This window comes from Heterobasidion irregulare (assembly GCF_000320585.1).
Source record: "Heterobasidion irregulare TC 32-1 unplaced genomic scaffold scaffold_06, whole genome shotgun sequence".
Classification (NCBI taxonomy): Eukaryota; Fungi; Basidiomycota; class Agaricomycetes; order Russulales; family Bondarzewiaceae; genus Heterobasidion; species Heterobasidion irregulare.
This window is the reverse complement of record NW_009258202.1, coordinates 2,305,961-2,319,591: the sequence shown is the minus strand read 5'-3', so window position 1 is coordinate 2,319,591 and position 13,631 is coordinate 2,305,961. Positions and strand designations below refer to the sequence as shown.

The 13,631-nt window shown below is 55.1% G+C and overlaps 5 protein-coding genes across 5 annotated transcripts; 1 reads left to right on the top strand and 4 right to left on the bottom strand.

The window, feature by feature from the left end:
- Positions 1-281: 281 nt before the first annotated feature.
- On the top strand, positions 282-5,940 carry HETIRDRAFT_169870 (putative adenylyl cyclase; the record flags this gene model as incomplete). The annotated part of the gene is made up of 5 exons (XM_009549498.1): positions 282-422; positions 487-1,618; positions 1,681-1,838; positions 1,901-3,582; positions 3,645-5,940. 5 exons carry the CDS (start codon positions 282-284, stop codon positions 5,938-5,940), a joined length of 5,409 nt encoding a protein of 1,802 aa, XP_009547793.1.
- A 265-nt stretch (positions 5,941-6,205) lies between these two features.
- HETIRDRAFT_146492 (Lipase, class 3) lies at positions 6,206-7,952 on the bottom strand. The gene is made up of 11 exons (XM_009549497.1): positions 7,620-7,952; positions 7,453-7,561; positions 7,222-7,395; positions 7,078-7,167; positions 6,944-7,018; positions 6,866-6,880; positions 6,760-6,805; positions 6,651-6,682; positions 6,533-6,595; positions 6,426-6,470; positions 6,206-6,359 (listed from the first exon to the last, which is right to left on the bottom strand). The coding sequence occupies exons 1-11, from the start codon at positions 7,836-7,838 to the stop codon at positions 6,328-6,330; spliced, it is 900 nt and encodes a 299-aa protein (XP_009547792.1). The 5' UTR covers positions 7,839-7,952; the 3' UTR covers positions 6,206-6,327.
- A 224-nt stretch (positions 7,953-8,176) lies between these two features.
- On the bottom strand, positions 8,177-9,574 carry HETIRDRAFT_434917 (uncharacterized protein). The gene is made up of 4 exons (XM_009549496.1): positions 9,502-9,574; positions 9,248-9,390; positions 8,542-9,189; positions 8,177-8,491 (listed from the first exon to the last, which is right to left on the bottom strand). The coding sequence occupies exons 2-4, from the start codon at positions 9,381-9,383 to the stop codon at positions 8,376-8,378; spliced, it is 900 nt and encodes a 299-aa protein (XP_009547791.1). The 5' UTR covers positions 9,384-9,390; positions 9,502-9,574; the 3' UTR covers positions 8,177-8,375.
- A 367-nt stretch (positions 9,575-9,941) lies between these two features.
- HETIRDRAFT_476925 (uncharacterized protein) lies at positions 9,942-11,323 on the bottom strand (the record flags this gene model as incomplete). Its single annotated transcript, XM_009549495.1, has 3 exons — positions 11,220-11,323; positions 10,989-11,134; positions 9,942-10,923 (listed from the first exon to the last, which is right to left on the bottom strand). Exons 1-3 carry the CDS (start codon positions 11,277-11,279, stop codon positions 9,942-9,944), a joined length of 1,188 nt encoding a protein of 395 aa, XP_009547790.1. The 5' UTR covers positions 11,280-11,323.
- Positions 11,324-11,662: 339 nt separating this feature from the next.
- On the bottom strand, positions 11,663-13,507 carry HETIRDRAFT_419033 (uncharacterized protein; the record flags this gene model as incomplete). The annotated part of the gene is made up of 5 exons (XM_009549494.1): positions 11,663-12,313; positions 12,375-12,497; positions 12,556-12,630; positions 12,683-13,135; positions 13,190-13,507. The coding sequence occupies 5 exons, from the start codon at positions 13,505-13,507 to the stop codon at positions 11,663-11,665; spliced, it is 1,620 nt and encodes a 539-aa protein (XP_009547789.1).
- Between the last annotated feature and the right edge of the window lie 124 nt (positions 13,508-13,631).

Below are 13,631 nucleotides of genomic sequence, written 5' to 3'. Positions count from 1 at the left end.
AGAGAGGGACGCCCAGGCCTAGGAGGGCTGAAGCGGTGAGACAGGGTGCATGGCGCGGTTCCAGAGCAAATCCCGTTGCACTGCTCTCCGGCCTCCCGGGACCACACCGGCCGCTTGCCGGCCGGAGGCGTGGGAACAGCCGGTCTCGGGCTTCGGATTCGCTCAGACTCGCACTCAGCCTACTCTCCCGCCACCCCGCCCTTGTTCTGCCTTGGTCGACGACGACGACGACGACGAAGTCGACGAAGACGCCGGTCCCCCCTGTCTCCATCTCGTCAGGCATGGCCGCGCAGGTCACCAACGGGTACCCACAGAACTCACGTTATTTAACCTCCGCTGGCTTGCCCTCCGGCCTTCTCCCATCGCGCCCGCTCCAAGACAGCCCTGAAGCCTCCAAGTGGATGGGCTCGGAGGACGAACCAGTGCGTAAATTGACCCCTTGACCCCCTCCCCAGCTCATCTACCGCGCAACAATTCAACCAATAGCCTACGCCGCCGCCCAAGGGTCCTCTCGCTTTCGGCTTCCCCCACAAGCCGTCCTTTGCGTCCTTCTCCACCCAGCGCCCTTCCTCCAGCCAGCGCACAAATGAATCTTTCGACGAGGATGTGAGCAGCGCTGGTGGTAGCTATTATTCCCCAGAGCCCCGCCAGAACCTGCGCAAGCCAAAGTCTGGCCTCTTCGCAAAGGTGAAGCGGTCTCTGAGCAAGCCCCGCCTAGATATCGAATACAGAGAGGAGCCGGTCACAAAGTCCATGCCCCCACTCCCCTCTTTCATGGACCAGGACTCGTCCTTCCTCTCTCTCGACCCGTCCCCTTCGCGCAACACGCTCAAGAAAGACAAGTCCCGCGAGAAGAAAAAGACAAAGCCCCTACCCGCTACCCGCTCTGCACCCCCGATAGAGCCCGAGATCATGCTCGACACCAACCTCGATCAGATGGACGGCATCATCCACCCCTCCGCCCTCGTCAGGCCCAGCGCGAGCCCGCCCGCGACCGGCTCAGAGGGCAGCATCTCTGCTTCTCTCGTCTCGCGCGGATCAAATCATAGCATACAGCCACAGACCACCTCTCCCCCGGTGCCTCTGTTCAGAGACCCCTTTCTCTCTTCGAATTCACCCGCACGGAAGACATACCAGAACGACCAGCGCAAGATTTCGCCGAGGACGGTGCCTCCCGTCGTTGCCCCCGCTGCCCCCGCCGTAGTGCCCCATCAACTCGTCTCCCCGAACAACGCAAACAATGATGAACAGAGTATGTGGGATCCTCCTGAGAGTTGGGCTGTCGATAAGGAGGGAGGCCCTCTGCGCGAGCCGGACTACTCGAGTTCCGAAGAGAGCACGGCAGTAGCAAAGCCCGCGAGTGATATTTCCACGTCAGGTGGCCGCGATGCGAAGCGTAAGAGCCGTCGGCGTACAACGACGACGAGGCCCCTCAAGGAGCAGCAGACCGATAGCAAGACCTACAAGCTCCGCGTCTACCGGGCGAATAATAATTTCCACGTCGTGTCCATCGGCCCTGCGGTGTCAGTCTCCGAATTAATGCCATATTTGAACGTGACGCTGCTTTTTGAGGCAGAGCGTGAGGTGCACCGGTTGTACATTAAGGAACGGGGTCGAGGTGAGGCGCCCTCGCCTGGTCTTTTATTCGCCGTGTCTGGATCTTTCCCCTTTGCATTCTAGAGCGTTTGCTGGCACACAACGAACGACCCGCAGATATCGCCCGACGGCGTTTGGAACAGGCAGGTTACGACGATACTGACAGACTAGAGCTGCTCCTCGGCGAGGATCTCAGTTTCCTTCTGAAGTTCGTGTACAAGAGCAATGTCTTGGGTCCTGCGGTGAGTTGTCAACTACAACCTCTTCTCATTCGGCTCATCTGGGTTTCTTTGCACTGCGATAGGAAGAAGACCTTATCTTCACTGATTATCGGTACGTGGACCTGACGAACAAGAGCTTGCGGACGATCCCCATCGTTCTCTATGGGCACGCCGAAGATATCCTGTCCCTCAACCTGTCCCGAAATCCCATGCTTGAGATCCCTCTCGACTTCGTGCAATCGTGCGTCTCGCTGCGCGAGCTCCGCCTGTCCAACATGTCCATCAAAAAGGTTCCCCAGAGCGTGCGACATTGCACGTCTCTATACGGCCTTGACCTCTCGTGCAACCGGATCGGCGACCTCGACGACGTTGGGTTAGACCGCATCCCGGACCTCACAAATCTGATGGTGCAGAACAATCGTATGGAAAAGCTCCCGTGGTACTTTCCTCGCCTGCGAAACCTGCGTACACTCAACATCTCGAACAACAAGTTCCACGTGTTCCCAGACATTGTCTGCAGGATGACCGGGCTCAAGGAGCTGGACATCTCATTCAACATGATCTCTGAGCTTCCGGAGGAGATCGCACAGCTTACCCAGCTCGAGCGCCTGATCATCGTCGGGAACCAGGTGTCAAGTTTTCCGAGAGGGTGTCGAGAGCTCGTCGGCCTGCGCGAGCTCGACTGCCGGCGGAACAACATCATCGACCTCACGATCGTGCAGATGCTGCCCAAGCTCGAGAACCTATACGTAAATCACAACGCCGTGCACGCGCTCGACCTCTCCTCGGGGCCATGCGTTGCGAAGATCGACGTCTCGCACAACGACATCACGCAGATCTCGCTCGTTCCGGGTCCCATCGGCCAGGTCCCGCACAATCTAACGTACCTTAACATCTCGCACGCGAAGCTCTCCTCGCTTGCGGACCTCGCGCTCGCGAGCCTATCTTCGCTTGAGTCGCTCATCCTCGACTGCAACAACTTCCGCTTCATCCCCGACTCGCTTGGCGAGCTCACACGCCTTATCTCTCTCTCGTGCTCTGACAATGCGCTTGACGCGCTCCCCACATCCATTGGCCGCTTGCAGAAGCTCGAGATCCTGGACGTGCATAACAATAACTTGACAGAGATTCCCGCCAGCCTCTGGAACTGCGCGTCGCTCACGCGGATCAATATGACATCCAACCTTATCACGACGTGGCACCCGCCCTCTCCGCCCAACGCGCAGCCGCAGCCACAACTTCTCACCTGTACTACATCTCCAGACCCTTCGTTTGGCAGTCTGACAACCCTCGCCGTGCCCGAGCGCAAAATTTCTATTGCAAGTTCGCTGAACACTGCCACTACCATTAACGGCAACAACAGTGCTAGCATTGCGTCGCCACGGCATCTGCCCCCGCTTGTATACTCTCTCGAGCGGCTCTACCTCGGCGAGAACCAGCTTGCTGACGAGGCGCTACCGCTCCTGACGCTCCTGCGCGAGCTGCGGGTGCTTAATCTGTCGTTCAACGAGATTCAGGAGCTGCCGAGCGCATTCTTTCGCGAGCTCACGCGCCTCGAGGAGCTGTACGTCAGCGGGAACAAGCTGTCGAGCCTCCCAACGGAGGACCTGAACCGACTGATCAAGCTGCAGGTGCTTTATCTGAATGGAAATCGGCTGCAGACGCTGCCCCAGGAGCTGGGAAAGCTACCGAGCCTAGCTGTGTTGGATGTGGGAAGCAACGTTTTGAAGTACAATATCAACAATTGGGAGTTTGATTGGAATTGGTGACTATTTTCTTTCCCTTTTCGTCGTTGCGTCACCGTTTACAGATGCATTTTTTTTCCAGGAATTTCAATCAGAATCTTCGGTACCTCAACCTGTCGGGCAACAAGCGGCTCGAGATCAAGCCTGACCAAACGCATAAGGGCGGAGATAACGACAAGCCAAAGATGATCGATCTGGCCGGGTTCAGTGCGCTCACGCAGCTGCGAGTCTTGGGCCTCATGGATGTCACGACGACATTCGCGCCGAACATTCCTGATGATAACGAGGACCGCCGCGTGCGGACATCGCTTTCAGAAGTGAATCGCATGGCATACGGTATTGCGGACAATTTGGGCAACAGGGACCACGTCTGCATGTTCGACCTCGTCCAGCCGTCGTTTCGTGACCGCAAGGACGAGGCGATCTTTGCAATGTTCGGGCGCTCGCAGCCCAGCGCGAACAACAATCGCATCTCGAAGTACCTGCACGACAATTTCGTGCCCATATTCTCCGCGCACCTGGCGTCCATGAGCACGAACACGGAGCTGGGCGTGCCCGACGCGCTTCGGCGCACGTTTCTGAAGCTGAACCGCCTGACGCACGATTATCTGTTCTCGGGCAACATACCGGCGCGCAAGAACTCGCAGACGAGTCATCGGTCGGCGGCGCTGCTCAACATCCAGGACACATCTAATCTTGGAGCATCCGGCATCGTACTGTACATCCAGGGTAAGACGCTGTATGCTGCAAATGCTGGCAACGCTCTCGCCGTCGTATCGCGTCGCGGCACAGCTCAGATCGTGTCGAAGAAACATGATCCATTCGATCGCAACGAGATAGCACGCATCCGGGCGGCCGAGGGCTGGGTATCCCCTAAAGGGCTCGTCAACGACGAGGTCGACATCTCGCGATCGTTCGGATTCTATCATCTGTTGCCCGTCGTCAACGCGCGCCCGGACATCTACACGTATCAGCTTTCCGAATTGGATGAGTTTATCATCGTCGCGAACAGCGGGCTGTGGGACTACGTGTCGTACCAGACTGCGGTCGACATCGCCCGGTCGGAGCGCGCAGATCCGATGATCGCCGCGCAGAAGCTGCGGGACTTTGCGATCAGCTACGGCGCTGAGGGCAGTACGATGGTCATGGTGATCTCCACCGTCGATATCGACTCGGAGGCGTATCAGGCGACGCGGCGGAAGAGAGGGAAGGACGATATCGCGGATCTTACGATTGCGCGGCTCGACGGCGAGGTGCCACCCCCGGTAGGCCACCTCGCGCTCGTGTTCACGGATATTCGGAACTCGACGCACTTGTGGGAGACGAACGCGGGCATGCCGACAGCGATGCGCTTGCACCATAGTTTGCTGCGGCGACAGCTACGGTTCTGTGGTGGGTACGAGGTCAAGACGGAAGGCGACGCGTTCATGGTGGCGTTCCAGACGGTGTCCGCGGCGCTGATGTGGTGTCTGGATGTTCAGGTGCAGCTCTTGAACGAGGCGTGGCCACAAGAGATCTTGGACTGCGAGGATGGGCGGCCGATCCGCGACGAGCAGGGGAAGGTGGTCGCGCGGGGCCTCTCTGTGCGCATGGGCGTCCACTGCGGCACCCCCGTCTGCGAACCAGACGCGATCACGAAGCGCATGGACTACTTTGGTCCGATGGTCAACCGCGCCTCGCGGGTCTGCGGGAGCGCCGAGGGCGGGGAGATCATGCTGAGTGCCGACGTCGTGCGCGAGTTCCGTGCACATTTCGAAGAGGGCGCACCCGAGACGGAGTACTCGTCGTCCCAGCCAGCGGACGCAATCGACGCCATTCGCCGGTTGGATCCCGTTCTCATTCCCGTTGGCGAGGTGAAGCTCAAGGGCCTCGAGGTGCCAGAGATGCTATCCCGCGTTTTCTCGCACGAGCTCGTCGGCCGGGTCGGCCTCGACGCCGAGCCGCCCATCGCGCCACCCTCCGAAGTCGACTCGGGCCCCGCCACGCTGCGGTGCAGCGCAGAGCAGCTGCGCGAGCTCTCCTTGATTTGCATCCGCCTCGAGGCGCTCACGTCTTACCGCGTGTTCAAGCCGCTGCCGCTGCGCAAGGGCAGCCTCGCCCCTGATGCTGGGCGCGACGAGCAAGCAGTGTCATCGTCATACATGTACGGCGACCCCGCGGCGCTGCTGCCGACCATCCCCGAGAAGCCCTCGGAGGCCGAGGTGCTCTTCATCCTGGATTTCCTGCTTATTCGCCTCGAGACTGCCGCTGCTACGCTGGCTGCGCGAATGACTCCTTCCCACGAGGAGGTACAGCTCTTACAGGCGTTGCACAGACGCAACGGTCGGCCACTGGACGCACAGACATTGTCGCATATCTTGGAACTCCTGGGCTCGTGATATTTTTTATTGCTCGATGGTTTTCCGGGTTTTTTTTTATTTCTGTTCTGTTTATTTGGATGTTGTTGTGTCTGTGTATATATTTAATTATCGCTTTGTTGTCTGCTCTCGCTACCGCTACTATACCGAGTACTCTTAACAGTCATATATTGATACCATAGTACGTGTAAAACAACCGTTGTGTTTATGTCGCCGGCTGTATTGTGTACGCGTTGTCTTACCTTCCCTTGAGCGATGTACAACAGCTTAGATGTACTGATGACGCGAATGGCAACCTTGTGATAACAGCCCTTGGATTGGCAGATGCTAGTGGATAGTGTGCGATGCAATCGATGCGAGAAACTGCAAGGCGAGAAATTAAAGAAACACAAATTAGGAAGAGATACATTAGAGACACAACGTAGCATCCAGCGACATGACTAGTGCGGACCATATACGTCAGTCTCTGACGCAATGGTTATAGCGGTACGCGGAGAAGGACCTACTTTGGCCAAAGTAGAAGGGATGCGCAACGTTGATGCCGGTTGTCGCTGTTTCATTGCATCAATAGGAGAGCATGGGCCAAAGCGACCGAGGCTTATCGTCCACTCACGTATCGAGTCGCTGCACGTCGGGTCTTCTTGTCCTTCGCACTGGATGACGGTCGCTGGCTCCGCTGAGAATGCCAGACAGGTCACGAAGGTAATTCTGTTGATCGTGGAAGCACTCACGGGGTTCTTCGAACTGCCAGAATTCTCGCTCGCTAGTGCAGAGCGGGGCGGCACGGTGGGGATGTCAAGGTGAGAAGGCAGGCGTGTCGACGAGGATGGCAAGACGCACTGGTGACGGTAATCTAATTCCTCGGGGACCATCGTAGGCACGCCGTCTTTGTGCATAGAGGCACTTTGTGAGCCGAGGCAAAAGGCGCAAGATGAAGTTCATTTACCATAAGTGTGAACAGCTAGTCATCGTCAACCAATGTGAGCGGTGAACGCATCGCATACGCTTGCGATGAGAACTGTACCTCTGTAGATGTTCTCGCTCCCTACAACTTGCTGTACCAAATCTGCGTATGCCGCATTGCCGGTCCTCGGTTGGCCTAGGGATAAGGTGCGCATGAGTCAACCGTTCGGTCACAGGTGGATGACGGCGACGCACCGAAAGTGTACAGCCGAACATTCGCCATCGGGAAATTCGACTTGATCGAAAGACCCCCAAGAGATGCGAGGGCTCCACCTAATGAATGTCCTAGAAGTTTCACTTGGTCAGGCCGTGTTCATATTGCACAACGTCCTGTTATACCAGTAGAAACGATAGAATAGTTCTTGTGCTGCTTGAGCTGAGTCCCGATCGCGTCCAACACGGTGCTGTAAACAGAGTTGTATGCCAGAAGAAAGCCTGCATGGGCCATTACAACGTCAGTTGTGTTCGGCTGCACGCCGGGCGACTGATATAGGACTTGGACAAGACCGCCGTCTGCATATTCTTAGCCGTCAGCGAGTCACGGGTTGCCCATACAAACTAAGAACAGACCGATGAGAAAGTCCTCGAGCTGCTGGCTTCCTCGAAACGCGACAACAATCTCCCGTCTTTGATCATCACGCGCGACGTATCCGGCCGTGCTCGTCAAGACATTTCTAAACTGACGTGGCACGTTGATAGATCAAGGCAGACTAAATACGCTCAAGGAAATGACTTACTTCTTCTACGAGTGTATTGCCCAATGGTCGCGGGCATAGCGCCTGATAAGCCGCAGAGGAGTACTTGGCAAATCGCGTGAGGTCTGCGTATGTCGATTGTGGAATTCCAGCGCCCATACGAGACAAAGGCTTCTGCGCCTCTAAAGCATATCCGACACACACCCCAATCGCAACATGAACCAAGATGGTAGCAAGTTGCATGACTCGCAGACTAGACATCAGTCAAGGACGGGATAGGGGAAAGTGAGTCTAAGGCGTGCAATGCGTCGCGTTATGTAGCTCCCGATACGCTGGTGTTAGTCAGGGAGCGCCGGTGAGACCGTCAGATGCTGGTCCGAAGCATGTCGCCACGCCTTTGAGCTGGACTGATTTGGCACGGAAGTCAACCTCAAACGCCTGAGCTAAAGCACGGAGAACACACGCCTGACATTGCCTTTTATGGAAGGTCTCCTTCCGACCCTCGATGTTCAATATTCAATACTTCTAATGGCTTCGGTCAGAGAATCATCTCGCCGGATTGCATGTGAATCAACAGGCAGTTGGTCAACTCAGCTAGCTCAGTCATCCCAGCGTCACTGCGATCTACTCAACTCCCACACGCCCCCTACATTGATATACAAAGCGTGAAAAAGGTCATGTTGGTCATGGACTGCATATGCTTTTGGTAGAACGACCGGACATAACATATAAGTAGGTGCATGCTCGGAAGGCAAGTGGTGGAAAACGACCAGACTCCAATATCTCGACGTCTGACTTTTAATCCCAGCCAGTGGGCGCCGGCTGCGCCGCATCCCATCCACCAGCACCGGCAGCTGGCTCTGCTGACCAGTCGGTGGGGCCGGTGGTAGGCTCCGCAGACCAGTCGAGGGCGCCTGGGTTGAAAGATGAGCGAGACAAAGAACTGATGGATATGTCTACGTACCACCCTCCTGGGCGACCAGTGCAGGGTTGATGCCGCCGGCTTGAGGGGCAGAGCTAACATCCCACTCTGAGACATTAGCGACCTCAGGCTCGGCCTCGCCAGCAGCAGCAGCAGCCTTCGCCTGAGCCTCCTCCTGTTGCTGCTTCTCAACCTCTTCAGGGTCACGGTAGAAGAACATGTCAACCATGACATTCCAGCCGTCAGAGGTGCGGGGGATAGTGCCCCTCAACCGAAGGACCTCACGAGCCAAGAGCCACCAGATGAGACCAATAGAGTGGCGGGACTTGTTGTTTGTGGGGATAGCAACGTCGACGTACTTGAGGGGAGCATCGGTGTCGCAGAGGGCAATAACGGGGATGTTCACGTAGGACGCCTCACGGATGGCCTGGTGGTCAACGCGGGGGTCGGTGACGATGATAAGACGGGGCTCCTTGAACGAGCGGGTGATGTAGTTCGTGAAAGAACCAGGGGTGAAACGGCCGGCGATAGCCTGAGCGCCAGTGTTGGCTGCGTACTTCAGGACGGCGCGGTGTCCGTATGGGCGGGCGGAGATAACGCAAACGTCGTTCGGGTTCTCGATGGTGGCAATGATACGCGCAGCGAGCACGATCTTCTCCCAGGTCTTGCCGATGTTGATGATATGGATGCCTAGCTCCGGACAGAGAATGAGATTGCTACGCATGTCTGCCCAAATAGCCTTACTGACCATCGGACCTTCTCTTCCAAACGTAGGACTCCATCTGCTTGTCGCAGTTCTTCGTGCCGATATGCGCCTGAGCGGCCAGGAGCATCTGGATCTCTTCATCGGTTGCGCTCAGGACGGGGGGGAGTTTTGAAGACATGCTGGGCCTGCACGCAGAGTGTCAGCATCCAACTCTCCCAGTCGCAATCCACCACCTAAAACGATCCGTTTCCTCCCGTTCTTTCTCCCAGAAACAAAAGTACAGATATTGAACGCACCGGTAGGGGTGTTTTGAAGCTCAACGTCGACCTTGACGACGTTCGTTGACTTTTCCGGGGGCCTGCGCGCGTTAGTATTACAGAGTTCGCCTCACCAGCCAATCTCCACAGTCCGACCGGCATTTGCCGAGAGCCTTCTCACGACGCTGACCTGTGGACGCGCGTTGACTTTAATTGCGACATGTTGTTGGATTTCTGCCAGTGTTCATTCTGAGTTCTCTGTAATCTGCTTCGTCCGCTTTCCTGCTCTTATGCTTCACGGCACCGTGAGGAATTTTGAAATGCGAACAGTGAATATACCCTCGATTTTCCTTGGTAGCTGCATCACATCTTTCCGAAGTTGTCATGAATCGCTTGCGCTGAACAATCTTTCACGGTCAGATGGGTAGATATCTTTCCATTCCACTTTACACATGCATTCATCGTACAACAACGGTTGACTATATTTCCCAACGCCTCGATAACGCCTGGATTTCCGCAGGGCCCGTTTTGCAGCAACCGCCCACAATGACGCCGTCCCATACTCCGCTGTTTCTAGCCTCGTCAACCAAGTCACCTAAACCCGTTGCCCAACTTTCACTTTTGTGCTGTGGGTCTTCCTCCTTAATCCACGTGCGAGAAACAGGATCGTAAGTCTCTCCTCCATTCGGATACACGACGAACCACGGTTTCGCATCCTCACCCTTGAGGTCTACTACCGCAGCTTCCATCTCCATCCGGATGGTGGATAGATGCTCCATGCGCGTGCAATTGATGCCCAATCCATCTGGAACATTCGTCTTGCCAACTGCGACATGCTTCAACTCGCCCGACCCGCTGCTCAAGAGGAACGCGACGACGTCCTTGACGGTCATCGGTACTCCATCTGGCCTGATGCTTTGTGGGTACCGACCCTCCGGCCACACAGTGCTGATCCACCATGGCTTCCAAGGAAATCGCTGAGCTCGGGGCTTCAGCTCTTCCTCCAGCAGCGCCATCGCACCCCTAATCGCCGTGATCTCGCGCACTAGGGGTACGGTCTCGAACGCGATGCAGTCGATAGTGGCCCAGGTATCGATGTCGTTGGCAAATACGCGCAGTCTCTGAAGGTGAAAGTCTGTCAACGCGTCGATGGCCATAGTAGCTTTGCCTGCCGCTCGCTCCTCCTTCGTGAACGTGTTTCGGTTCGGTCGCGAGGTAGAGTACTCCTGAGGCCCAAACGGTAACGGATAGAATCCATCGAACTCCTGAGCAGGCGTGAGCGTTGCACCGTATGGCCCCAGTGATAGCGCGATCTTGACATCTTTGCGACGTATGCCGTTCGCTACGTCGACATATCTGCTTCGCGCTTCCGCTGCGAGTTCGACGGATTTTCGCATGAGGCGCGCAGCATCGTTTCGCGAATATCCGGCATCCTCGAAGGTTTCGAACGCACATTGATACCTAACGAAAGACACATACGATGCGCGGTTCGTGTAAGTGCCACCTTGCCACGATGTGTGACGTACGTCGACGTTGAGATCACTCGGGCTCCGGCACGCAGAAATGCCAGATGTGTTTGGATCATGATCTCGGGATCCTCATCAATAGGTTTAGCGGACCAAAGGGAAGTGTTTGAAACATTCTTGTGAAAGATATCCTCCAGCGTTGTACCCTATTCGTGGCAAATATCAAAAATTCAGGATCCGACCGCGTCGTCCCCGCATCACCTTGATGCGGGACTTATGAAAGGTGCTCACCAGGCCGCCATCTAAGATACAGCACTTTTTTGACCCGAAGATCTCAGAGAACCCAGCCATGTTCTTCAATAATGTATTCGAAACGTTGAAGTGTTTGGGCAGAGGACAACAGGGGACAACCTTTGCATTGGGCACGGGTTCGACAATGACGCCATCATTTAACTCAGCGGCCTGCCACAGTCACGGCTCCGAAGGGTGAAGTCGGCGAGACCTGCGATATCAAAGAGCGGAAAGCATACATATTGTGTGATGTATCTTCTCTCTCTTCTCTCAAGCACCTTGAGCTTGTATCCCGCCTGCGGTCATGACTCCGCGGTCCACAGAAGGATCGGCGAACTCATACGACCCTGCAAGTAACACGATACGAGATGAGCACCATGAGATATACGATACAACAGGTCCAATCAGCATGTAAAAAGACAAGGTCCCACTATACCCACTACCTATACTTTTCCTTTCCACTTCCTTTTTCGTCCCGCTTCTCCCTCATCTATCCTCTCGGACAGGTCCTTATCCTTCATTCGGTCCAGCAGCGATGACAACTTAGGAGGTGTGGATGATCGACTGCTGTTCGCTGCAGCTTTTGCAGCACCTTTGATACTGATTCCCAAGAAAGGAGCGCTCGCCGGTGCCGATTGTAGCGGTGATGGCAGATATTGTAGCGACGACGGCGGATATTGTAGCGATGATGGCGGATGAGCAGCAGGTTTTCTAGGAAGATTTCCAGTCGCTGAGGTGGCAGCTGGATTCATACGAGAGAGTAAGGAAGGCCTTGCTGTTTCAGTGGCATCCTCCGTCTTCGATCGCTTCAATGGATGTTGAAAATTTGACACATGAGTTGAGGCTTGGACAGGAGTCGATATCGGTTGAGCGCGTGGATGTTCAACAGAACCAAATGACCACGTTTGGGGTTGCCGGGACGCATGGCCTTGAATCAGCAACCCTCGACTAGATGACATTGGTAATGGTCCCTGCGTGTCGTCAGCCTTTCGCTTGTTAGGAATGGATGCAACCCTGCTCGAAGGCTCGGCTGAGGCGACGTCAGTATCCAGCTTCGGAGGTATCGAAGCAGAAGTCGGAGGCTGCAGAAGAGACTGTTTGGGGATGGTTGAAAGGTTTGTCGGGTCCAGAAAAAATCAAAAACTCGCTGCGAACCCTGATGACGCCCTCCAATCCGCCCACATTCGCGTCGCTGCCTTGTGTTTGGGCCAGACGGCTGAGATCTTCCAGTATTCGTGCCAAATTAGACGGCACGTGCCACCCCGTTGTTGTTTGTCGCTAAGTGAATATGCAACATAAGGTATGAAATGTAAGATTCAATCCGAACGGCACGTACCTCCAAGCATGCGCGAAGTATGACCGCACATGCATTCCATGCTCGTACATCAGACGGTTTTGACTGAACAAGAGCCTGAAAAGATATGTGAGAGTAATGTTCGCAGGCTACACATGGCCAAGCCTACCGGCAGAAGAATCGACGATGCATCAGCGACTTGTCGTTGCAGAGCCTTTACCGACTCCAGTTGGGCTGGCTGCAAGTCTGAGATGTATTTTGTACACTCTGAAAGTGATTCTGCTAGATGAATGATGACAAACAACTGAGCAGCTTCCGAGAATCGCTGCCATATCATTTTAGGGATGAAGTTGACGAAATAAAAACGAAGGAGGTGAATTGGGTCAGCGACGCCCTTTTTCACCACAAAATCCGCCAATTTCAGATAAGGACTGCTCAGCTTGACTGATGCTGACTGTTTCAAACTACCAAGGTCGTCCTTTTGGGCCACTCGGGCTTGGCTAAGTAGTGTTTGTAATAGTTCATCACCTCTAGGGGTGAATCGTCCCTTGAATGAGGGAAGGGAGAGGAGGATGTCCCTGACTATTCTTGAAGCATCTGCTATTGATGGTCTGGAGAGGGCCTACAAGACGGAGCATGAGTGTTTGGAAGAAACCGACGGCACAAACCTCATAACCTTGACGAGACCATCGATGAGCACCTGCTCCTGCTCGTTCCCAGCTCTGCTCGCATGCCGCTCAATGATAGCTCGTTTTGCTTCACCTGCAATAAAAGCAAGCACGAGCGATCCCAGTCTATCACGGATGGCTTTCTCCTCTTCGTCCATAGGCTCATCTATTGGCACGAGCTGATCACACAATACACCCAAAGTGACCTTTGAGTCCATATCCAGATGTTCCAATAGCGCCTTCTTGACAACGGTTACCTCTTCTGGTTCATCTAGACGAAACGAAAGCAACGTGATATCAGTCGCAAATTTTCGTGCGCAAACCATTGTAGACAACAATGACATGAATCCACTCTACCAAATCCACCTGGCTGAAACATATTGAAAAAACGTACCACTCTGAAGCAACTGTGCTAGAACATCCGCATTTCTCTTCACCCACTTAGGTTGT

Coding starts and splice junctions, on each gene's coding strand:
- HETIRDRAFT_146492 (XM_009549497.1), bottom strand. CDS start 7,838: ATGTCTAGTCTGCGAGTCATGCAACTTGCTACCATCTTGGTTCATGTT. Junction 7,019..7,077: donor TGTTCGGCTGTACACTTTCG/GTGCGTCGCCGT, acceptor CCTTATCCCTAG/GCCAACCGAGGACCGGCAAT. Junction 6,471..6,532: donor GACGTGCAGCGACTCGATAC/GTGAGTGGACGA, acceptor GCAATGAAACAG/CGACAACCGGCATCAACGTT.
- HETIRDRAFT_434917 (XM_009549496.1), bottom strand. CDS start 9,383: ATGTCTTCAAAACTCCCCCCCGTCCTGAGCGCAACCGATGAAGAGATC. Junction 9,190..9,247: donor TTGGAAGAGAAGGTCCGATG/GTCAGTAAGGCT, acceptor GTCCGGAGCTAG/GCATCCATATCATCAACATC. Junction 8,492..8,541: donor ACTGGTCGCCCAGGAGGGTG/GTACGTAGACAT, acceptor CTTTCAACCCAG/GCGCCCTCGACTGGTCTGCG.